Consider the following 26,618-nt stretch of genomic DNA (forward strand, 5'->3'; position numbering starts at 1 on the left):
AGAAGCTATTCTCACAGAAATGCAACAGAAAAGCAACTAGTGTATCAGTTTACAGCAAGTTTATAGCCATGAGTCGAAATACCATAAAACCACTGCACTACTCAAGCACAAATCCATGTTTTACTGTGTGATGCTAAGCTGTTATTGACTGGTGTCTGTCTCTACTCTGCCCCATCACTCAGCGTGGAACCCAATGCAAATGGCTGCTAGATACATGGCCCCAAGAAACTAACTAACTCAACAGTAATGTGTCATTCCTGAAATGAGCTAACGAGTTTCTATTGGAGGTCCAACCACCATCTATAAATCATCTTTATCTGGTACTGGAAGTGAGTCGTCCAGATCCAGCCTCTGTTCTGACTGAGCCCCAGGAGCATCACACCTATTATTGCATCATTTTGTAACTGCATGGTCAATTTATCAGCTAATACTTGATTAGAAACCTGTTTTTCAAAGACCAATGCCTGTCCAGTAAGTGCTGCATTTGTCCAAGATGAAGTTGATATCTGTGTAAAATGTGAACAATCCATTTTCTTCCCAAGCAATACACCAATGGAATTATGCCAAACTAAGGTCCTGTGTTCCCCGGCAGACAGGAGATGTTACAGAATATAACCAGCAGTGTTAATGAAGATATGGTCCCTGGCTTTCTCATACAAATCAGAACCCGCCCCTCATATCAACTGAGCCTGGACCCAGATTCAGCTGTTTTCAGTCCTCCTGATACATAAGATGTGCTGGTATCTCTGTCATTAGTATGTGGTATATTTGTTCAAGCCTTTAAATACTATCAGGCTACAGCTGGGCCCTTTGAAGCCCTGTCCAAGGTCCAATTTAAACCAAGGCCTTGAGGAGAATCTGCCACCACCAGAAATGGTTTTAATACAGAGCGGGGGGCTTTACAAAGTGCCCAACGTGATTATCTGCTGTGACCACAAAATACAACCTTCACTGAAGTAGGTTTTATAGCCATGACAAATTAAGTGTTTTGTAAAACCTCATTCAGTTCATGTGTTGCACTTCATTCCACAGACAGAAACCTGATTGCTGCTGCACTCTTTCTCCTGCTGTATGTCCCAAACATGTTTCTACTCATCTTGTCCTTGCCTGAAAAGATAAAAGTCAGGAAGGCTAGGTACACAGAGGCGGGGCTAGAAGGGGGGGGCACAGGGTGGCACGGGGTGGCACCGCCCTGAAATGTAATTGCCCCAACCCCCCCCGGTGCCCCCCCAATCCATTGGACTAGAGTGCTGTCAATCTGACAATTGTGATTCCCATTGGATCAGAGTACTGTCACTCGGCTGCCTGTTCTGTTCTGCCAATATTCCCAGCCCTTGTCACATGACCAATTAATGTTTCAATGACAACTATCCAAAATTCTGAGACCATGGAACTAGCGCTGGAATTGTTTTTTTTTAAAAAAAGGTGGCATACTGAGTCTAGCAAATGTGTAATGTATTCGGATATGCAATTAGTTTAAAATGAAAACAAGTGAAACTAATAATGAATGTGATGTTTTATTTAGCAGAATTATATTGTGTTGTTCTATCATATTCAATATTTCCTATATTTCTAAGCAGATGTTCTATGCTGTATTCTGATAAAAGGTCCCCCCGATGCCAACCCTCTTAAAAAATCCTGGAATCACCCCTGTAGGTACACACACACACACACACACACACACACACACACACACACACACACACACACACACACACACACACAAACACACACACAGCGCACACACACACACACACACACACACACACACACACACACACACACACACACACACACACACACACACACACACACACACACACACACACACACACACACACACACACACACAGACTTCTTATGAGAAAGAAACCCATGAGATCACATTTGTTGTAATATAGTTTTGCAGTGGATCAGATGAAGGCAGATATCTGATGTTAGCTTCTATTAATAATTATCAGTGAATTATTGATTATTTTAGTTAATAGCAATTGTAGGAATAGGGCACACTGTGAGCTTGGTCCACCTGCATGTGGAGAAATATAAGTATGTGTGTGTGTGTGTGTGTGTGTGTAATCTGAGGAGGGAACCATGTGTTTATGATACATCATCATATCAGTGAGGTCTACCTCCTCTGGTTATAAAGAGCTATAATGTGTCATTCTGAAAGAACCATATTCTATGGAACACATTGCTAGCTGATTTTCAATTCTTACAGGCCCTCTTTCCAAAAACCACATCCTTCTGCCCCCATTCAGTCAAAGACCGCTCGTGATTTAATTCCCCGCTGCTTGACGGGTGTAATCAATCACAAATCCTGGAAGGAATGTCTTCCTCACTTTGACACAAACCGTCAGCGAAACTCCAGGCCAAGGAACATCGGGAGGAAACGTGGCCGTCTCTGCTTTAAACAGTTTTATGGACCTGTTTCACAAGTGAGCTTGTCAGAACCAAACGGGGGGATTGCTGGTTGTAACTGGCTACCCAGGACAAAGGTCAGATACTAGATGGCCACCTGTTGTCATGATATGAACCATGTGGGTTTGACATGCTGAGACTGCTTGCTCAGCAGAAAGAGGAGAGTGTTAGACTGAAGAGAAAGGAGGGGAAGAGATGATACAGCAGAAGCAGGTTTGGTCAGAGAGATTGCATAAGCATTGCATCCAAGCTGTAGCAGAAATAGAGAAAGAATGTCAATTAAAACAACCAAGAGGACATGGCACAATCCAGCCAACAGCCCACTGTGTTATGAATGGATATTGCTAAGGTTTTAAAGCTATAAGCACTCAGTCCCACTGCTGTACTGACATCTCTGAGGTTCCTGAACTGAGAAGTCATCGTAGAAACAATACAGAATCAGATTGACTCATTTTAATTCCATGTTGAGTGTATCTGAACACATTGGAGTTCAATGCAACCCTGTTTCCTTAAAAATACATTCATACAGAACTAATTTGCAATTCTGTTCTGTCGGGAACCTAATCCTGCCTAGATTACATGTTTTATGTACATAGCAAGGAAACTATATTGAACTACAGTGCCATGACATTTGACATTGTTGTCATGTCAAACATTTGTAAACATTACAATACTCACTTTTCATAATTTAACCAGAAACCATTATCTTTTCCCAACTACCCAGTGTTTCAGTAGTCTGAACCTAACACAGCCCCTGTCCTGTTCTTTAAAGCCAGACTATGTCACTTCTTGCCACGAGTGCCAATTATAAGATAATGGTGTGTGTCTTGAGTCAGTTGCTTTAAGGACTGTGCGAGAGAAGCAACTTTGAACAGTAGTTACTGAAGGGAAGCTCTTTGCTGGAGCATGAGGGCAAAAGAGACCCAATTAACCATCATTCTTCCCACTCTCTTTGGAATGTGTACTTTTCTGAGCTCTATCATCATCATCATCATGGCCCTAGTATTGGTATGTGGTGATTTGTTTGTTCGATTAAACACACATTTTGAAACAGGCAGTTGCCCAGTTGGTAATCCAGTCTTGGGCACTAATGTTGTGAATGGTTGGGGGTGAACGCGTCATTATGGGCCTATGTGGTGACTTTGGGTCTACCCAGGAGGATGGGTCTGTGCTCAGAGGTCCGGACTTGACCCCACCCACACCTTAATACATTGTTGATGTTTTTGCCTTCATGATTTTTTAGCACTGTTCATCTGTCTCTCTACCTACTCTGATTTTTATGTGTGTGTGTGTGTGTGTACGTACGTACGTACCTATGTACGGTATGTATGTATGTATGTATTTATGTATGTATGTATGTATTGTATATGTGTATTATGTATATGTAATGTATATCTTGGGCATGTTCATACACATATACAGTATATATGCACATGTTTAGATGTTGAATAATTTCCCTTCCTCTGTTGCAGCTGTTGCCGTAACTGTTGTGTTTGTTCCATGTTTCTGGCTGTCGATCCAGAACTTCTACTTGTTTAGTTTTGGCATTTTTTGTGGCAATAAAAAAAACTAGTTTTCATTGGAAGTTACTAGGCTTTAGCAAAACAGCTATGGACTAGTAGTAACATAAAAATAAAAATGCACAAATTAATTTGTGCCATAAATAAACTAATGTGATTGTCGATGACATACACTTACATTACACGATGACTAAATGCCTGCCTACTTTTAAACGTGATGACATCATGATTTTGCAACACAGCTAGGCTACCATGGGTTGCTTCTCCCCAACACTGTTCAGAGAGGTCATTAGGTAATCCAACAGCTGAGAGACACTGACCATGTGTTGTAATGTTGACAAGTTGTGGGTAATCTGACTGAGGCTACATTTACATTGCTACATTTTGGTTTTTAAGCAGAGTTTTGAGCCAAAAGTGATCTCCGTGCACAAAAGGGTTTTTAGCTCCAGTAGAAGAACTAATCTCTGTTTAAACTAACATGCCCAAACCTCCTATCTCATCAACATTCTGGTATAATGGGCATGCGTGTGCCGGGGTAAAAAGGAGGCAACATGTATACTCCGCCGGTTGCTGGTAGTTGCCATGGTAACGTTAGTAGCTTAGTCTCAGAGAATGAGATGTCGTGACAGATAACACCCAATCAGACGGCGAAGCGTTGGCGTCAGTGTCGGTGTTGCCAAAGGTCTCCGTTTGCGGCCGTTGAGACTGCAACACAACCCCGCAGATTCCAAACCAAAATGGGTCAGAAGTGTTTCCAAATGTCTCCGGTTTAGGGGCTCAGAAACGCCAGAGCAGGGGGAATGAGAGGGGGAAACATAGCAGAAGATATTCGTTTTTAAAACCAAAATGTAGCAATGTAAATGTAGCCTGAGTAGATTGGAACCACACACAGAAAACAGCAACATGCTAACATTAGCCACCATAAGTTACTTATTATAGCAGACTAAGGCTGCAGCAGTATGACAGCAGTTGAATATAGCAAGGGTGTGCTTCATTGCTAACAAATTCGACTTTTCATTTGTTCAGTAACATTTCTTTCGTCATCTTGTAATGTGTGAGGAGCATGTTAACTCTTCTGCTGGTTACTGCGAGACAGCTCAACAAACTGACTTGTTTATTTTAACGGTTATGAAGTTTTACACAGCAAAATGTAGCTAAAGTTCACAGTAGAGAACTACAAGCTACCATAAGCTACTGGCCAGCCCAGATAAAGCAAGACCAGGTATTTCTTATCAATTGAACCTTTCATTCGAAAAATGGAGTTTGTGTTATGTCCTCTTTCAAAAGTTGCATAGCCTCGCTTTAATTAAATATATTTCCTCTAAAACTAATTCAGCAAAGGAAATTAGTATCATATAAATGTATTTTGTTGGACACAGCTATGGCTATCATCTGATAACAACCGCTGGATGTATTTAATTTCAATATATATATATATATATATATAATCATTAAAACTCATTTGAAAATCCAAATAAAGATAACAACTAATCAGTAGAGAGCAGACGAGACATCAATACTGCAGTGATAACTATCTACTCATGCAAATACTATGTACAGAGCCACACAAAGACACAAGTTAAAAAGACAGTTACCGGAAAGCCTGCCCGTCCAGGAGGACCCTGAAAAAGGGGTGAGAGAAAATTGGTACAAAAAGGAAAGAGTACATTTGACAGATAAAGTCCATGATATAATATGCCTGCACTGAACCAGGCCAGAATAAAATGAATTGGAGATTCTTGAGGTAGTTACTATCTTGTATGAATATGTTTTATTTTGGCCTTTTTTAGCTCAGTGACAGCACACAGAGAGAACACTACTGATGCAGTAACATGCCCCATTCTGGTCAACAGGCATTCAGTGAATCATATTTTAACACAACGCAAGGTTTTTCCAAACATATTAGAACAACCAGTTGTTTCATTTCACCACAAACACTCAAACATGCAAAGATTGGTTTGGGACAATGCATGCTAAAAGACCTTATGTTTCTGCGTAACTGACCCTATTCCCCCCTACTTGAGTACCTTGCTAATGCGGATATGACAACATGTCAGAATGGGGACTTCCATCAAAAACAAATCACAAAGAACTAGAGTACAATGCCCAGGTTCTAAGAACAAGAAGGAGCACATTGTAAAAAGTCAAGTGTGTTTTGTTTTCATTGAGCGTGCGAGCGGAACACGAATGCTTCTTGTGTGAGCAACTCTTAAGTAAAGGATGGAACACTAATTGGTTGGAAGTCAAAACAGGAACTCTTGACATTTTCCAAAAAGCTACTTGAAGAGAATAACTGCCTGATCTTCCCAGAGAGAGAGCGAGAGAGAGAGAGAGAGAGAGAGAGAGAGAGAGAGAGAGAGAGAGAGTGTGTGTGTGTGTGTGTGTGTGTGTGTGTGTGTGTATGTGTGTTTGTGCACGCGTGCGAGAGAGGGGAAGCCATTCCTCTCACATCAGTAATCCTGGATGGGAGGAACCTCAAACATTTATCTGAGCTCTTGCTTACTGGCTTTGATGATTGAATGTGAATGTCTATTTATAATTTAATAAATAGAAATCCCTTTGTCCCGACACACAGGTTTGGGAATACTGAACGGATCAATGAATCAGATATTTGTTTAAAATAATAATAAGAAAAAAAAACTTTTTATAAGGTTTGACTGTGAGATAAGTGATCAGCCAATCATCAATCAAACACTAATCAATCACCCTGATTAGCTGACAGACCGAGGTATAAATGTTGTGAGAGCTTTTATATGAGAATTTACGAGACTGAAAAACGGTCACATAAGTCGTTTGTTCATGCAGCAATTACGACTCATATTTACATACAGTGGTGGTGCCCTCTAGTGGTGGGGTTAGTGTCCCGTTTGAAAATAAAAGTAAGTGGGAAGTATTATTTGAACGTTCTGGGTGACGTGCGTAATCTGAAGTGAGTGAACGTCTGATTTTAACCCAAACCTAACTGCGACCGTTACACAATGTTAACGTGTTTAAAACCGCAACGTTAAGTTCTCTGGTTTATGGTACATGTCCATGTATGCGTTGTTTTCACGGATGGGATCGCCCCGCTTCCCAGTAGTGCACGCTAGTGAGCTCAGCACCAGTTTCTCTTCACTGACCACTGACAAGCAAAGAAAACAGTCTCCGCCCTCCTACAACCGCGATGGCTGCAGCTGATTGGATGAACACGTCATATGGGCTCCCGAACTTCAAAACCAAACATAATAGCGGCTCGTTCAAAATATGATCTGGTATTTTACGAAAATAGTTCACTGAAACGTGTTTCTGAAAGCATTTTAAGCGAGAAATAGGCCATGCAGTTGCTGAATCTGTCTTCATTTCAGATCGACAAAGGTCAGTTTAAAAGATTTCCGTCAGCTTTTGAGAGGCGGCGAGCCGAGCCGGCTGCTCCTCATTTTCATAAAGTTGGCTGGATTCATTTGTGTGCAAATGAGGAGTGGCCGGCTCGACGCCCTGCTTCTCCAGAGTCCCTATGACGCTACCAATGCATTCCATTGCACGACTGCTCCCATAGAAATGAATGGGAAGCAGGTAATGACGCTGACAATGGACACCATTACATTTGAAACGGAAAACGCTCCTGTGGGTCGTATTATAGTGGAGGAACAAACCAGCTATATTGTCGTACGGGTTTGGAGGACTTGTTGGAATTTACGAGACCGGGGTTCCTAGGGTTCTGGGGCATTTGCCCATTTTGACTTGTTGGTAACCCAGCCTTGTGTGCATTTAGTTATGTTGTAGAGGAACTGAGAAGTGGTTTTAAGGAGTTTCTACATCTTTGTCCAGTGATGGTGAAGGCGCTACAAATGTTTTAGAGCCATCTTTAAAGGCTGCAGGTGGTGAATGTTTCATTATTAAAGACATTTCAGTGGATTACTTCTTTAATACTGTTCTGTGGTATATTCTGATTGTATTTTAGCTTTGTCAACTGTTTTCTTTGCTACATAAAAGTCATTGTACTACAGCTTGGTGTCACCTTTTTTATGTGTTCGATGTGACCGTGTTGTGGATAGTAGAGAACAGTAGCTGTGTCAAAGTTCTACGACATACAAATGCAGTCGGTATGTAAGAAAGCAATGTGCTTAACAGTTTTGTAACCATCCAATCCACTTACACTCATTATTAGACCCAATATATCAGTAAATAGGGACTGTTGTGTTGTGGACTCATGTTGTTTTATGAACCAAAACCACAATCTTCTAGCTTTTTGTAGGATATTTTATACTCATCAGGCTGGCAGTCAGAGGGCAGTGCACAAAGGTGCCTGGCCAGGTGCTGAGTGTGAACATGCTGCACGTAAGTGCCTGCCCGTTAGCTACTGGGTCTCCAGGGGCCGTCTGCAGGGAGCAAAGGTCACCCACTGCCGGAAGGAACCCTTCACTTGAATTACACAGTAACCCTCCAACATGTGGCTCCCATTTGGAAAAGTGCTGCTGAATGAATGGGAATGGGATGAATGGGTGGGGGCAGCCATCGTACGTGGGATGTATGGTCCCCTGGGTATTCCTCTGTTCAATAAGAAGTTAGTTTGGGTTGTATAGGAAACGGGTTTGATTTCCTGCATTCTTATTGGTATTATTTTACCCAGAAGCTGACTTTGGTGCTTCCTACAACTGAACACACACACACACACACACACACATACAAAACATTACACACAAACATTAGCATGAAGCTGCTTCCTTTTGTGTAGCTACATTGAATACTTGTTTGAAATGGACATTGTAAATTGTCCTTCTATGTTTGGAGCTTTTGACTGACAGCTTGTGAAGGACCCCTGTTGGTGTCCTGTCCGGCTTCATCAGAGTCAGAGGGTGTTTCCCATCATCTCTGATTATGTTAAAGTGTGTTACATGCACAAGGCCCATCCGAGGCCAACAGAGCCCTGCCCCTGTGATGTTACCTGTCAACAGTCGCGATCTACTAGGTTTTACAAAGGACGCAAGCAAGCCAGTTCCAAGAGACAAGTAAAATAAAGCAATTTCATATCACTTTACAGCTGTTAGGTTCCATTTTTAAGGAAATAAACCCCTGAGAGCATAGGGTAGCTTTGTCCCTGCAAGCTGTGATGGGACCCAGTCCCCTGTGAACCTCAGCAGGAATAGACCTCATTATATTTACTCATGCTACTGCTCCATGGATCATTTACCTGGACTTGAGAGTATCTTAATCATATAACTTCTGAGAAATCTCCTCTAAAGAATGGATACGTTCTCGGCAAAATTGTCTTAGTAGATCAGACGAATTCCAAAAGGTGGAAGGCCATAATTTATAATGTATACTTTTTTTATTGATCCCCAGTCGGGAAATTACAATGTAATATGTAATAGTATAATATAATGTACATGTAATAGCCAATTGTTATTGCTAAAATGCTTTATCTGTAAAAAATAAAGCAAGAGCAAGGATCAGAACAGGATTCATAACAGCTATATTTTGGCCCGCAGAGCTTGGGTCAATGAATTTGGAAATGAATGGAGATTTTGCACTGTTAACCACAGTTGACCTTTGAGAAAACAGTGAGCTTTGGACTTAGAAAACGTGCTTTTATCAAATAAGTACATTGGTATAATTCTAGTCTCGCTTTGCTTTCCTCCACAGCGCTGCGGAGGAGGGTCTGGCTAGTCCACACAGCATTCTGGGATGGGAGAAAAACGTGTTCTGGTTTATTGGCATTTCTTTAAACCAATCACAATCATCTTGGGCGGTGCTAAGTGCTGCACGGAGCCACGGTGCCTCTGCAAAATAGCCTCGTTTTGGTGGAACATGTGTACGTTCAAAAGTAGTTTTAGTCGTGCAACAGAAAACTCAGATTGGACAGATAGTCTAGCTAGCTGTCTGGATTTACGCTGCAGAGATCTGAGGAGCAGTTAACCATAGTTCTCACAAATCCACCGGAGTGTAGAACGCCAACATAAAGGAAGCATTAGGTAACGGAAATCCGGTCGAAAAAGGGACATATGGCGGAATTTCCAGCGTCAACACAGCAATCCCAGAAGTGGACGGTCGTGGATATAGACTACTATAATTCAAATTTATACGTTTTAAAGATACAGAAACTACTTTAACTGCCCTTATCTCACAGCAACTGGGTTACTGTAACAGCCATTTTTACATGCCGAAATAGAAAAACTGTAGAGCGGCTACAGAGCTGCCAGGCTTTTAACCAGAGTAAACAGGTTTGAACACATGACCCCGGTTTAGGCCGATTCTTTTAATTACTTAGGCACTTAATGGTCTGACTCCCTAGAATACCTCAGATCTTTTGTCCCCGTATGACCCTGCTCGGGTCTTTGAGATCCTCTGGCAGGGGCCTTTTATCTCTTCCAGACTCTCGGCTGAAGAAGGGGGACAGAGCTTTTGAAATAAGAGCCCCCAGGCTCTGGAATTACGGCAGGCTGAGTCAGTGGCTTCTTTTAAATCTAAGCTTAAAACATACTTTTATCGCACCGCATTCCCTGATTCCATCTGCTTCATTCTGTTTATGGTTCTGCCATTTTTTTTTTTTAAGTGGTTCGTTAGGGTTAGTACTTTCATTCTTTTATTGCTGTGTTTTTAATGTGTTTCTATGTTATGTTTCATGTGTTCTTGGCTTGCTATGTGAAGCACTTTGTAACTTTGTTTTTAAAGGAGCTATACAAATAAAGATATTATTATTATATTACTATCAACTGTGTTGATCCCATTTTATACACCCGTGCTCTGTCGCGTTATAACCAAGTTTTAAGCACCACCTTTTTCACCAGGACATTAGAATTCATTTTGCTGTGCCACTCTCTGGTGTGACTGGGCCTGAAAGGTATCGGACACTGTTCTTGCCAATTTATCATGCAGCTGTCATGCTGTTGAGCTGTAATTCATCCCTTCACTGTCCATGAAATAGCCTGAGTGATGTCTTCAGTGGTTTGTTTCTGTCTACTGGATACATTCAACTCATCTGTGAAGTCATTGTACAGTAATAGCCAAAGCAGGACGAATATTGTTATGCTTCTAAAGCATTCTCGAGCCTTATTAAAGTATAGAGCAGAGATCTTCAACAGGGGGTCTGTGACCCCTAGGGTGTCCTTAGATTTAGTGCAGGTAGGCCGCCAAATTATTTAATTTAATTTGAAAAGTTTATTTTTTCAAAAATTAAAATGTCAGCATATATTGTATAAAATTGGGTTACATATTAAACTTGGCCTATGGATGAAAATAAATGGATATTATTTATACACGGCACAGTGAATCTTTAAGCTTAACTGTACGGCTACCATAGTGGCTACCTTATATAGTAAGCTTATCTTCAATATGTAAACATGCATATATATTTTTTTTAAATAGGCCAATTTATCTTTGCTATTGATATGTTGGATTCAAATGAATTTATATTTTCAGACTTTTGGAAAAAAAGAAACTTTCAAAAACATATTTTTTTAATAATTTGGCAGCCCCCCTGCACTAACTCTGAGGATCTCTAGGGGTCACAGACCCCCTGTTGAAGATCTCTGGTCAAAACCATCCGGGGTAGACTGACCACGAGCTACATGGTTGTGAAACGAAGGTTTCTGCTTCTGTAGAAGTCCGTATAAAATCCATCTTGTTTTATTCGCGATGTCCTGAAGAGGTACTACATTACCCACAATCCTAAGCATAACAGCGTCCGTCTGTGATTGGTGGAGCTTGCTGTTACAATGGAAATGACTTGTACCTTTGCCACTTTTAAAATGTTCTTTTGCGCCGAATCAAATGTGATATGGTCACGATTCATATTGTTAAAACTTAAAACTCTTTATATAAGCAATTAATGAAATGTCAACAGAGATATTGAAGGGGGAAATCTCTTCCTGAACCAGCCAAGATAAAAAAGTGGGCGATCACTGTTGAGCTCTATAGGTGTTTGCCATACAATATCTCAAGCAGAAGAGACATGTGGAATCTGAGTACGTCTTTGAGTTTGAAATGCTCAGATCCTGTGGAGATGGAAGTGTAGTGAGAGTGGAAAATCCGCCTCGCTGTCTGACCTCATGTACCTTAAAACTGCCTCTGTAGAAACTATCCCTCACATTTTCCAGGGAGGAATATTTGGCAGAGGTGATTTTAAAACTGACACGGCTCTACAAAAGTCAAACTCATAGTGGCCAGATGTTTGGAAACTTTGTGCCATCAAAGCACTGGAGTCAAGACGTTTTCCTTTTGAACGACGGCTTGATTTCAACTATTTGCATGCACGTATCAGTGGGCGAGAGGCAGACAGGTCACTAGTCTGTCACACAACTGGCCATTCAAAGTCACATTCACCAACCCAGTATAACGCCTAAGCGTGTAACACACCCACTGGTCCATTGGGTGTGGCGTGTCAGTGTCACGAAATGAAATAAACATGGCGACACTCATAGGCAATCTAAAACAGTTTAAACAAAAGCCATTAATAAATTAAAATGTATAAATATATTTCAATCATGTATCTTCATCTTACCTACATACATGTGTGTAATGTTCACACCTCGGTGAGACAAAACGTGACACTGACACGCCAAACCCAATGGACCAGTGGGTGTATTACACACTTAGGCGTGATACTGGGTTGCATTCACACCTCAGAGTCAAAAAATTAGATGTTCCTTCAAATTTGAATTCATGTGGTGAATTCTAAAAACTGAAGAAACTTACAGTAAATGATTTGTAAGAATCAAAACTGTTGAAGCGCAACCATAAAATGTACACAACACATTTGGCTCATGACAGAATATAATAAGCTATATAATGAGCCATATGATGGAGCACTGCACAGTGTCACTGCATCCAGGCGAGGCAATATATTTGCATCCGGTATGTTCAAGGAGACTTTGCAATTTATCCACTTCACACCAAAGTGCAAAAATAACCAGTCACTTTACCACATGCAGGTCACACAAGGGGTCTGGTCTACTTACTGGAGGTCCTGTAAGACAACGAGAGAGAGAGAGAGAGAGAGAGAGAGAGAGAGAACATTTTTAGATGTATATAACATACATTATATGCAGTCTGAATACCTAACATGCCATGCTTATGGTTGGTTCATACGGTACTAAATACAGTGAACAGAGTCAAATGGAGCTAATGGTCTGGGGCCTCGAGCAGGTGTCCCGGCTGTTAATCCAGCCAAGAATGTGAAGCTGAGGCAACCAAATATGTTTCAGAAATATTCTCTGCGGCCTCTATGTTTTCATTTGATCAAGCAGAAATGTACACTTTGATACCTGAGAGGATGTGAGAAGACCAGGCCATGATCAGACAGGGTTGATCATGATGGTGTGTGCGTGTGTGTGTGTGTGTGTGTGTGTGTGTGTGTGTGTGTGTGTGTGTGTGTGTGTGTGTGCGTGTGTGTGTGTGTGTGTGTGTGTGTGTGTGTTTGCAGAGGTCAAACTCAAAGAACACAGATGATAGCAAATTAGCAATGCTTCTGTTAGCAGCCGTGGCAACGATCAATTGTTACTTTAGGTCAAAAAGGGCAAACGGCAGAAGTTATCTTTATTTTGCTAGACGCAACAAAACTGCAAATCTGATTTTTAAACAAGCCTCGCTTTTCATCCGTCACCGTGACAGCAAGTGGACTTCTAAGATGAAATAATGAGTGGATTAGCCATGCTGTTTAAATCAGCAAGTGAGGAATAACAGAAAACCTGGACGGATTTTTACCAACTTTCTTGACAAGGAGGAGGATTTATATCAACATGGCAGGCACAGGGGAGAAGGCTACTGACGTTACATTAGGTAAGAAAGAAAGTTCTGTTTTGACAACTTGTAAATTAAAGTTAACTTGTTAATAGCAATCAGCTGTCAAAACAGTGCCGATCGGGTCTGTGTCTCCTGGGTCCAGTTAGGTTTGAGTCCGACATTTTTCGGTTCTCTGCAGGTCTGGCTCCAGATTTTTTTTTTAAATAGACCAGTACGGTTCCAGAGAGCACATTTCCGGGTCTTTTTGGGTTCGGGCACAAATGTTAGGACCTGTGAAGATCTCTAGTGTCATGTTCAATCATTGAGACATAAGATACAGTATTAATTTCAGAATGTCAGGAGTCTGGATCATCGTGCATCTGAAAAGCTGTGTGGTGTCCTGGGACTTTGTCCAAGTCTGCTGCACACATTGGCCTTTTGTAAGAAATGGGATATAGTAAATTATTGTCAGTCACTGCATTTGGATGTAACAATTAGATGTTCTTTGTAAAATCAATCAGTACAACATGTTATCTTTATTGACTTGATTCTACTTGAATGCATGTTTTATTATTCCTATGTTTCCATGGAGAGTTTTAGTATCCCAGTTTGGTTTAAATCATCCAATCCTTCTTTCATTGAATACCCCTTAAATTAAGTAGTGTTCATTTTTTATTATTTTATAATTATCAGAGCTTTTGACTTACATCTCGTTTAAAAAAAAAAACTCAACAAAGTGCCAGAAGCTAGCTAAAAAAACGAGATTTAAGCATGTCAAAGGATTATTTTAGCACCTTTTGCCTACCAGAGAGGACAAGTTAGCTGTTAGTAAGCTAAGGCCTGGGCAAACTTAATATTATAGCTTTCTGATTTATCCACATTCCACTATGACACAGGTTGCATACTGTGCACAAAATGCAGCTTTAGTTTAACTTACAGACTTGTCACCTGTTTGCTATACAAGACATATTGATGACACCCATGCTCTAACCTCAACCTTATTAGCCATCTTGCCATTAAGAGCCAGGCAGCCTTTTTCACTCAGTGAGTACTATCTGTCTTACCAATCAGCTAAGTGGCAGTATTAGGGGCTGGTATGCAGAGTTCAAAATTAACTTTTGGTCCACCAGCTAAATGGCTAGTGAATGTTTCAATTTTACCAGCCACTCAATAGATTACCATTGTTTTTTTGGCTGGTGAGTGAAGCAAATCTACCAGCCACTTACATATTTTACCAGCATTTGGCTGGTAATGGTGCTTATGTTGAGCCCTGCTGGTATGTTCATGTGTTAAAGGGGAGTGCAAGGACGGGTGGTGTCTGGCTGATTGGGGTGGGCTGGTCTAGTTCTCAAAAGTCCAGCCCTGTACTTGTCTTTACTCCGTCTTTAATGTTGCTTTCATACAACGCAGGGGTCTACATTGGTCTCGATGTGCTGTTATGGTGAGACAATCAGATCCAGGAAGTCCAAGTTGTTTAAAATACTCACAGACATTATTTTACAACTGTAGAAAGTTATTATAGCGGCAGCTGTTTTCTCTTTAGTTCTGCCAATCACAAGGTAAACTGTAAATATACATGTTACAAAGTCATCTACCAGGAACATTCAATTATTTGCATGAAAATTGTATTTTTATTCAAAAAAGGTACCGTATTGGTATCACTTTTGGTGGAACCCTTCAATTGTGTGAAATCCTCTTATATAAAAGACTCAAAAGTCATGTTAGTTTATTGCGTAGCTGGGTTTATTAGTATGTCCAGACAGAGAAACCTTATCAAAACTCTACTTTTTGGTAGTTCAGATTGTATTAGGCTCAGAAACTCTCATCAAAAACTTATGGGAGGGACAGACGGCCAGGCCCAGCTATGACTCACAGTCAGCCCCGTAAAAAAAAGAAGACCTTTCACAAAAAGCAGTATGTTTCCCCTTGACCTTTTCACAAGCACAATGAGGTTATCGGACAAAATCAATTACTGCTGAATTCAGACGAGGGCCATTAAAGATGTTGTTACGTCAATCACAGCAAGGTGGGGAAAATCACTAATGACAAATCTCTTGCGTGAAAGGTCAAATCAAATCCCCGGCTTTATCTTCTAAGCAGGTTTATTATGTCTGCTCCTCAGACTGGTCCATCTCAGCCTAAAGCCAGCTGTCAGCTCAATTTGTTCACTTTGCACTTGCATAAAATGAAAAGCAGTTGGAACAAGTAAAAGATAGTTCAGGGGAGGGAGGGATTTTATGGGCAACTCAAAGAGGTATTCTAACTTTTTGAATGTTTTAGTCCCCTCCATAATATTTTTTTTACTAGTGACCTGGCCTAAAGGACCTTAAAGAACGGAAAGGGGCAAGTTGCTTCCTATTCATTTCAATAAAAAGCATGCCCAGCCCGGCAGCAGTGGCCTACTTCAACAAGTACCTCACCACTGGACCTAAAAGGATGTCGAAGACAGAGTGTTTGTTGATTGGTGGGTTCACCTAAAACTTTGGTCCAGGACAAGATGTCTACGGCTGACTATACTGCCATGAAATTGAATATGGATATTTGCAAATTGTCCTCAGAAGATGAATATCTAATGATTGAGATACATTAATTGCTTTGGAGAGTTATGTGTGTCTTCCAGAGAATTAGAATTATTATTGTAAGTCTGACACCTACTTATAGATGTTTTTAGAACAACCCCTGCAATGTTCCTGCACACCTCACAGTTTGCTCTATTTTACCGTCAGACCAGAACATTTCCTTTTGTACAGAAGAAATATGCATATTTCCATGAAATTCACTATTTGGAATATATTGACATTAAATCAACATTATTTATGATCCTAAATATTTATGACATTCAACCCAATTTTAATTTACATTCCCACACAGGATCCAAAGTGTGTACCCAGGCACAGTTCAGTATTACAATGTCGGGCGACTGTCTTTGATTTGGATGGTTATTAAATCAATGTGCCGCTCAGCCCATGTTTTGTTTGTGCTGTAAGCAAATATCAGAAGTACAACATATTTGTTGCATTTCTGACAAGGTTTGATTGCTGCTCCTACCGTTCAATAAATGTCTCATTTTAAGCAGAAGTTTGAGGCCTGTATCTATCTATAAAGTGGGGAATATTTGTTCTTGAGTGTGTCCGGAATTCGAATATCTCGAGAACTGTTCATATGATCTACTTTACACTTGGCTGGTTTATTGCTGGGGACCTAATGGCGTGCAGTGTCGTATTTGGTGCAATGTGACCAGGAGGTGGCACTATAACAGTGAACTTTACGTTTTGGCCTGTAACTTATTAACCTTAAGTCGGTGAAAAATACTTGTTTTCCTGGATTCTGTGGGTCCAGACGAATCTATCCATGAAAGCCACACCCATTTGCATTTAGACTGATTTTCCTCCATTTTGAATTGTATCTAAAACTGCTACTCCTGCAAATGTTGAGCAATCACACATGCAACACATGTGGTACAGAACATCTCTGGACCAAGGCTGAAAAGGCTACTTTTTTGGTTTTCTGATATTCCATACAGTTTTGCTATGGCTGACCCTCAAAGTTTGCTCGAATGCTGTGGGCAGGGCTTATATTACAAAAAGGTTATATCTACTGAACAATTTGTGCTATTGCAACCACGTTTGGTGGACATGTAGATATGGTGGCAATGTGAAATCCAGTGCCATTTGGCCAATAGGTGGCGCTGTAGCAGCATCATTAAATTACAGTATAAATTAACATCTCTGTCTGTGTATGCAAGTATGACGTGCATACCATTTTTGGTTAATGTTTTCCTGAGAATATTAACTAATATGAATTAATGTTGATGGATAATGAATAATGTTGGATTACTTTTTCTTATTGCAGCGGCATATCTTGGGGTAATGCATATCCAATGATGTATTGTATTGTATGTATGTATAACGAAACAACAATAAAGCATTCAACTTTGAAGTATTTGGGTCAGCCCTACTTCACATATAAGAACCGTTCGTCCAATCAACTTCACACTTGGCAGGTGTACTGCTGAGGACCCAAGGGAGCGTGGTGTCGCGTGTGAGGTCGATCGGATGACCGCTTCTAGGGAGCAAGCAATCGGACTGCTCCAACCAGGCACACATTCCCAACCGCCATGTGATCCGGACGGGCACGGCCCCTGGCAACGCTGCAGGCAGCAATACTGGGCGCCAAGTTGGCCCATTCTGTACGAAACTGCACTAGCCACTTAAATGCACACCAAATCTTAGGGACGATAACTTTAAACTAACAAATGCTACATTACTTTCTACACAATATAAACACCAACAATCCTATCATTTGTGAGGTTTCTGCTGTGAGATGGGATCAGCATGATGAAGTTTCAGTTACAGCAGGGCATGGCTGTTCCAGTCATTCCTGCAGTTGTTATCCACTCCCTAAAGGGTAAGCCTAAACCTTCTCTGAATGCAACAGTGGGGAAAGCTAACATGGAAGCAAGATTCCTGTTGCATTCTGGGCCTGCCATCACATCCTGTTGGCTGGGATCACTCACCCAAGGGACATACTGTAGAGCACCTTGATCCAAAGGCACTTTGGGAGGCCTGGGGGAAGGAGGGGGGGTTCAAATATAGCGCATGAAGTGGCGCCTGACGAGGGACCGCTGAAACAACAGCTTTACATGCAACAAACAGTGGGCACAACATGAAACAAACTTTACACTCATAAACACACACACACACACACACACACACACACACACACACACAAGGGAATTTGCTTGACTGCATTGATGTCATGTATTTCAAGTCCTCCTCTGCTGAGCTTAATGCTGTCTAACTATTGCTAACACCTGTTGTTTCTGCTTATGTAAGGCCACTAGTTAGATGTGGCCGGAAATGGAGATCTAATATTGCATGCCAACATGCAAAGTCATGGGCGTTCCCCCTTTCCTGCTCCTATTACAGTCAGTCATTTACTCAACACTGGCTTTTGCATGTTCTTAAAGCAACTATGCAAGCAAATGTCTAGGACACTTTGCAAATATCATACAGTACACAAAGAGTATGGTCAACTCTAAGTGCCCCGATATTCTACTAGGATACTTTAACCTCTGCATCTGCAAAAATTTAAACCTTCAAATCCACCACAGTAATGGCCCATTTTTACTCAGCTTTTTAAGCTGGTGTGGTGGGCAGGTGGACTGCCATCTTGAGACATGGGACATCTCTGTCGCAGCATATGATCCAGGAATAACCTGTGGAATTTAGGTTCTGAAAATATCCAGGTCCCAAAACCCACCACAGCCTCCCGCATCGACCCCTGCTCTCTCAGATTCCCCTGCCTCTGCAGTTGCCTTTGTAAACACACAGCAGCAGCCGGTGAAAATGTCCTGGGGTGCCAGGCTTCCGTTTGGTGAGCACCACAGAGAGATTTGAGGAAGGCTATATGCCAGACTACATTGGGAGACAATTGGAAGATAGGGCATCAGAAAGCAGACATAGACAGAAACATGTCAAAGCCAGTTTAAGTCCTGCAGCATAAATGTGAAGTCCAGGTGAGCATGTCATGGTCCACTGGAGGGTGGCCCTATGGCCTTCTTCAAACACTGAGATCAGAGTGAGTGTTGGACTGAGGATTGAGGTTAATGCAGGCAGCATGTAGGACTTACATTTTTGTTAAGATTAATGGGAGAGTTGGATCAAACAAGTCCTCACACCTAAGCAGTAAAATAGGTAATTTATCATTGCCTACCAAAACGACGCACGAGTGCTCCAAAAATGACTCATGTACCTTTTGGATCTAGAAAGGGTGTAGCGGACATGGGGTACGCAGGGAACATGTCACCTGGACCCCCCCTACTCCCTCCCCCTCCCCAAACACACACACACACACCCCTCCCACAAACTAGATCCCACGTCCATGTGAGTAATTTATTCAAATGTGAAAAAATGTTTTTGCATATTGATGACCTTAGTACCACATACATGGTTCATGCTCCGCCTCAGTGTGGCCGGTAAAATGTTAGCAGGTCTCCCATTGGGCGAGATGCGGCAGTAAAACTGTATAAAAACGGTTAATGGAAATGTCAGTGTTTTCATCAATCATAAATGAAATGTAGGCTACTTGGAATCAACGATTTGGAGAGACAAATGGGAGAGAATCTTTTCAATAAAAACCATCCTCCTTCACAGTCTGTCCCCCTCACTTCTGAAATTACAGCTATGCCCCTGGTACAGTATGATTAACTAAAACTAATTAGTTAAGTTAGGGGAATATCATCATCATTGTAAAAAGAAAACCAAGCAGGCTAAACAAGATAGCCCAGATGTCTTTTACTCCAGCCACATAGTCCAGCTCCTCCTGATGTGATATGTAGAATCCCCAGGGATCAGACGGAAACCTCCAAAGGCAGCATCCCGTAAGCATCATGATCAGATGCCTAAACCAACTTAAATGGCAAGCAGAGAGTAAAATCCTCAGAAACTGAGAACACTTCATCCTTTATAAAGCTCCACTGCAGATATAAACTGCACTGGTCTGCAACACTATCGTCAGTTGGATTTAGTTTGATTTTTCATTGTAAATCAGACAGCCTGGACCAATAAGTAGCCTGATGAATTGTGCAGGTGGTGTGAGGTGAGCTTGAGATCTTACACCACGTTATGTAAAAACTCAATCCACCCTGACGTCAAAGGTTTCATTTAAAGATATAGTGACAGGACAGTGAAAGGCCTGTTTGCATTGTCAGCAGAGCATGTCCAATCACCTTCACAGCCATGCATTAATCACTTGGCTCTGAAGACAAAATCGTTCAAATTTGCAGATCTTTTTTTTTTTTAGGGGAAAAGAATACTACGCTATGAAACTTCACTTTCACACTCACAGGATTCTCAGCTGCAGTTGTGCAAACAGTAGAGGGGATTTACTGAGGGGTGTGTATCAATCAAAGGATAATACTAAATGAACTTTTGTACCCCACTCATGGAGAGGAAAAATGCTTCCACCTCTTATTGAGACCTGGAAAAATCACACACGAAGGCCTTCAGTTTCCAAATGAAATGTGGATAGACAGCCGTCTGAGGGAGAGGTTAGTTGACTTTCTTGAAAAATCGTACGGACGTGTCTTTCCTGTAGCCACAGGGGAATAATAAACCAGAACAGCATCGATATTGGGTTCAGAACCCTCCACAAAAAAACATTCATATAGACAAACTAACAGTTCATCAAACACCATTTCCCCCGTTCATTTCCAGCCTGTCCAGTGGAAAGAGAGGCACAGACAGAGTCAGGACAAAGGCTCCCATTCTTCATCCTCTGCATATTAACTATATACAAGACAGCTTAGCCATTCCCATGGAGCCTGTAAAGATTAGTTGCCTTGTAAAACATAAAGTCATAGTTCAAAAGCTGCCTGTGATTATTTGGCTCCATGCTAACCTAATGTCTTGCTATGAAAAAATGTCAAATGTGAAGAAAAAGGGGCCGCGCTAATATGAAAAGATGCTTTCTAATACTGCTGAAAAGCCACTTGTAAACTCTAGGAATGATATTGCTTTGGCTGTCGGACAGAGGATGAACCTGCACATCCAGTCACATTTCCTACATTTATTTTGAAGAGGAAGGTTCGTGGCCAAAGGGTGTCATTCGGAGAAGAATGTTGCATCTATAGCCTCTTTGGGATATGACACCTTCAGAGCACAGGCTTCACAAATGTGGAGCCAATTTGCTTTAGGGTTGGGAACAACATGCTGTTCGCACTGATGAAATCTCCATGTGCAGACTGTAAAAGTACCGTTCTGCAGGATATCTGACGCATTAAATCAATTAGAGGCCAAATAGCCTGCCCCGTATTATACAAACAGCATCTAATTCCATTAAACCCTCCACAGCTGTTTCATGTCGTGTCATTCCTGCCAATCCAAGAATGGGAAAAATGAATGAGTGTAGTTGTTTTGCTCTCAATACCTTTTGTAGGGAGACTGGAATATTTTCCAACAGGCCCGAGACCACAAAGAACAACGCTAAGCCTGGGATTAAATAATTACCCAGCAGCTCTTACAGCAGGTCACCACAGAAACAACATTGCATCTTTGCCAGAAAAGCCACTATTAACCTGACTCAACGATTATTCTCTGAAATTGCTCTCAGGAGTAGGAAAATGCATGCATTGAAAAACTTCCCATGCTCCACTCCAGTCTGGACAGAAGTCAAGCTTTCCAATGCAATTCATGACAATGAGTGGGACTGAAGTAGAGGCGTATAAATCATACATTACACTTTTCTTTCCTCAACTTTTAAGACCACACTTAAAGCTGCATTAATAGGTTCCTTTGGCCACTTAAGGGTAGCCGAACAAGCAGAAAAAACAACATCTGACATATTATCACCCTATAAAGTTGTTGGCAAACAGTTGCATAATTACAAGTCCAAAAGACAGAGGAACATCCATAGAGAGTCACATTTCTGTCCATCTGATGAATGAAACAAGGTTTAGGGGTTAAAAGAAGCAATGAGCTAAAGGCTAAACATCTCTGTAGAGCTGAGTGAAGTGCAGAGTTGGTGACAGTTCTCAGTGGGTTCGTCACTATGACCAGGGTGCAATTTGCTGGGGTGGGGGGGTGCGTGGGACTTCCCCCTATCTGGTTGATACATCCCTGCCTCTACTGAATTCTTTTTTATCCCCGGTGGGACAAAATGTATCCTCCCCTCAAAGTGATCAATGCTACTTCACCAATAGACCATATATTATATACCTAAAATAGAAGTATATTAAACTAAGTATAGTGCTGTAACATGAACAGTCTATAGTGCCATAGAAGGATCGAAGCTGAGCAGCAGTATCTGGTTGTATTTATCCGCTACAGAGCTCCAGGATGCCGGCTACCAGCAGCTGTTGTTTAGCCGCCAACAGGTGACTGTGAGCCGGGTACAGACACCGCCAGATGACGGTCCTTTCAGGGGCCGTGGTGGTGGAGTTTAGCCAGAAAAAGTGAGCGTCATGCAGCAATGACAATGAAAGTTTAGTTTAGGCATCAAAGCGACTTGTTAAATTTAGGAAAAAATGCTCTATATCCATGGTATTGAAAGGGGGATTTAATTCATGAAGTTCTGTTGTCAAAAAACACCCCCCCCCTCCCCTCTGCTTTTTTCACAAATGGCACCCTGACTATGACCAAACTTGCATTAAACATAGTAATTTGATGCACTGTTAATATAAAAATATTGATCAGTACAGATTCAACCAAGAATTGAATTGCGGCTGCAGTGAAGTCCAAACTTCAATTGGTTGAGTAGGTTCCAGTCTGGTTGATGGAATCCACCAAAGATAACAACCCTTTCTGAGCAATGTACCACATATAGGCTCTGTGGATTAGTCTGTTGAGTGATGAAAGACATACTATATTTACTTTATATACATATGTCCACTAAATCATGTTTGACTGCATTAGTTCCATGTTCTCATGCAACAAACACTTTACTCCGAGCTTGGGAAGCTAATAAACCCCACGGTCTATCATTATGAAATTAGGCTAAACATCAGTGCCTCAGGATACACGGTTACATTTCCCTGACTCGCTAATTCATCTAACCACTAGCAATGCACAGTCAGGGCCTTTTTGCAATAGGCCAGAGCTTTAATGAGCCTTTAGCCCCAGCTCCTTTTTCATTGACTTAATGGTGGGGTTGCATTCAGGCACACTGAGGGTTTATTCAAGTTTTGCTCTTGAACACGGTGAGCTGTTGTTAGGCCTCAGGGCAGGAATTAGCAGGACACAAAAGATCTGTGGAAGGAGAAGTAATGAGTTCTGTGGTTGAGGAAACTGACAGAGGTCAGCTGGTTTCCAGCAAAAAGCTCACCTTTTAGCAGAAAACAAAAATCTATGGGCTGCAGATGGATAATTCAGACTAACAAATAAGACTAAGGCAAAGAGGAAGACCTTAAGAGGTGCTAAAAAGAATGAGACGGACTCTCTCTTTAAATAGTGAGTGATAATGTGTGAGAAAACCTGAGGAAATTCACACAGTGGAGAAAAAAAAATTAAGATGTAAAAAAAAGGCTTCTTCCCAACGCCTTTGACTTGGATGCGCCCACCGCCCTGACTGTAACCCAAGAGGGCCCCTTTGACGTTAAATAACATTCAAAAGTCCACGGGCCCCTGTAATAAAAACCAATATGTCATTCAGCTCACGCTTCCTTTGCTCGGTGTCAACAGCGAAAAGGAAGAGAGAGACAGACGAGGGTGTGGAAGACAGAGAGATAGCAGTTGCAATTCATCTGCTTTGGGTTTTTAAACGATTGATTCAAACGCATCCTGTGGGGGTTTTGGAGCCGTTTCCCAGAAGCTGTAGGTGTGGCGGGTGGATGTCTGAGGTGGGAGTTGAAGTGAAAAGCTCTCTGGGTGGAGAGACTTTCACAGGCAGCAGCCGTGCCAAAGGAAGATGTACTTAAGTTGTACTTAACTTTGATTCAGACTCGAGATAGTTGGGAAAATGATGCCAAGTTTCTGTCTTAATTTTCTATTGTGTGCTTATGATTAATTGGTTTGGAAATCACAACTACTAGTTAAGATTAGAAAAAAAAGATTGTGGTTCAAACATGTTTGAGAAACTCATTCTTTCAGCTTTCCTGCAGTAACTGTTTGACAATTCACTACTTTATATTGTGGATTCATAGATTTGACTGCCGTTAGAATGATTGATCCTCACGGTCATCTTGCCCCTACTGACTCATATCACATCCACAGATGTTGCATAATGTAAAATAACCAAGGTCCAAGGAAAAGTTCCCTTACTTTTCCCAAGTTAATATCTAATTTCTTCATATAGTTCCAAACTTTCACTGTGCAGGAATCCTGCCCTTGGAAACGTATCAATCCATCTTAAAGACATGAGATAGAGATACATTATTCTCAATGATCTATTGACGGCAGTTTCTAATAATAGGCTGAGGCAGTTCCAATGTGAGCAGTATCCAGGCGCCACTCTCTTCCTCTCTGCCTCGCATTAACAAGAGGCCGAGGGCGTCCTGGGAGGGAAACCCCACCTCCGCCTGACCCGTAGCACATTACTTAACCCAGACAAATGGCAACTCAGCAATGGTTAAAACAACAAATTCACCAAGGTAAACTCACAGAGTGTTTTATGTATGGGTTAAGTCAACAGTATGGGTATTGTGCAGGTTGCACCGTTGCCCTTCCTGCATCTGTTGATGCTTACTGTGCATATATCCATGTTCTTCATTAAGAGTCTTCTGAGACTTTATCTAAATAGTGTTATTGGTTTCAGAACCTGAGAAATTAAATATCAGAGCAGTCTTATGAAAACAGCTCTATTAAAACAAACAAGAAAAAGGGAAGCCAGTAAATACAACCCGTTCTTCCTAAACTGCCCCATTGTCATGCTGCATGTCAGTTAAACGGACGTCCCGACCCAGAGCGAAAAATTGACGCCAAGAGTCCAGACCAAGCACGTCTAAATAAAAGGGCTAGACGCGAGTCCCGAGACCATCAAATATGCAACTTGGGTCTTATTTTTGTAGTTTGGCCATCATTCCAATTAGTTATGAACGTGACAATTTCTGGTGATGGGACCAGAAACATTAGCAGTTATGAGACGTTAGTCTAATTTATAGGTGTAAATTTCAGGGATTGTTAAGGGGGTGCCGGAAATTTCGCCAGATGTCCCTCTTTTACCTTCCTCTTTCTTTGTGTTGGCGTTCTAAACTCTGGTGGATTTGTGAGGACTATGGTTAACTGCTCCTCAGATCTCTGCAGGGTAAATCCAGACAGCTAGCTAGACTATCTGTCCAATCTGAGTTTTCTGTTCTCACCACTTAAACAACTTTTGAACGTACACGTTCTGCCAAAACAAGTTCCTTCCTGAGGCTATTTTGAAGTGGCACCGTACCCGCGTCCGTCGCTAGGCACCGTCCAAGATGATTGTGATTGGTTTAAATAAATGCCAATAAACCAGAGCACATTTTTCTTCCATCCTGGAATGTTGTCTGGACTAGCCAGACCCTCTTCCGCAGCGCCTTGGAGGAAGGTCTGGACATGACTATAATGTCAATATGGTCATGCCAAAATGTAATAAGTCTTGTACATGAACAAGTGTAAGAACGAGCCTTCCTCTATACCAGAGCTAAGTGCATTTGTATTAAAAAATAACATCAACTATTATATCCATGTTTATATCATTAGTAGTTAATTATGTTAAAACCATTTTTGAATGGACACATTGGGAACATAACAGGTGCAGGTTTATTACACGTCAGTGTTGGTGTTATAATACTGATGGTTCCCCTCATTTCAAGACTCAATGAGTCCATGGTATGAAGAGGGAGCAGGTTTATTAACCTTGCGTAATGGATTTCAATGCACCGCCAACTAATTTACAGCTACTATGAGCTGCAGGAATTTTTATGAGCTAACATTTTTCAACTTGTGAGTCAATTTCTCAGTGTTATTCATCGCGGGGCCACTAACATACATCATCATTTTGTGTGGAATGTAATCACAGCATGGATTTTAAATGACAATAAGTCGCTTTCTTGACACCCTGCGGTCTTAAACCAACCAAAACACACTGGTTTGGTCTCCTCAGGTTCCTCTGTGTCATATTACCGTGGTGAGTGAGGCAAATACGTGTAGTCCAGCTTTGTCACATCCCTAATGTGAAATATCTCCCGGATATTTCCCTGAGGACTAGCGGGGCTGGAACCCCCAGTGCCCCATGTGACTTCATAAGTCAGTCTTCTGCCAAGTTTAAGAATGAGGTGCTGTGAGGATTTAAAGAGGTGATTCATTCTTAAATTGAGTTACCAGGCAGGAGAAATGGTAGCCGACACACTGCGCTATGCAAGCTATTAAAACAGAAGCTCAGACAGAGGGAGAGGGAGAGAGATTGCTCAACTAAATGGATGCTTTTACCATGTGTGCTGGAGGAGTTTTGCGCTCCACACTACTCTTGAGTGTTAAAGCGGAGGGTCTCACTCTAATAGCTCTCGCCTGTTACGTT

At 41.5% G+C, this 26,618-nt stretch overlaps 1 protein-coding gene across 20 annotated transcripts in view; it reads right to left on the minus strand.

The window, feature by feature from the left end:
- Positions 1-26,618, minus strand: part of col13a1 (collagen, type XIII, alpha 1) — a 158,488-nt gene that overhangs the window by 75,323 nt on the left and 56,547 nt on the right. For 18 of the 20 annotated variants that reach the window (XM_036003701.1, XM_036003709.1, XM_036003710.1 and 15 more), the window contains exons 3-4: positions 12,875-12,882; positions 5,534-5,560 (exon numbers count right to left, since the gene is read on the minus strand). In XM_036003701.1, the coding sequence (XP_035859594.1) occupies positions 5,534-5,560; positions 12,875-12,882 (35 nt within the window). The remainder of the gene's footprint in view (positions 1-5,533; positions 5,561-12,874; positions 12,883-26,618) is intronic. The other 2 variants (XM_036003714.1, XM_036003711.1) reach the window with 1 other exon arrangement.

The sequence above is a fragment of the Sander lucioperca genome, chromosome 7 (assembly GCF_008315115.2).
Source record: "Sander lucioperca isolate FBNREF2018 chromosome 7, SLUC_FBN_1.2, whole genome shotgun sequence".
Classification (NCBI taxonomy): Eukaryota; Metazoa; Chordata; class Actinopteri; order Perciformes; family Percidae; genus Sander; species Sander lucioperca.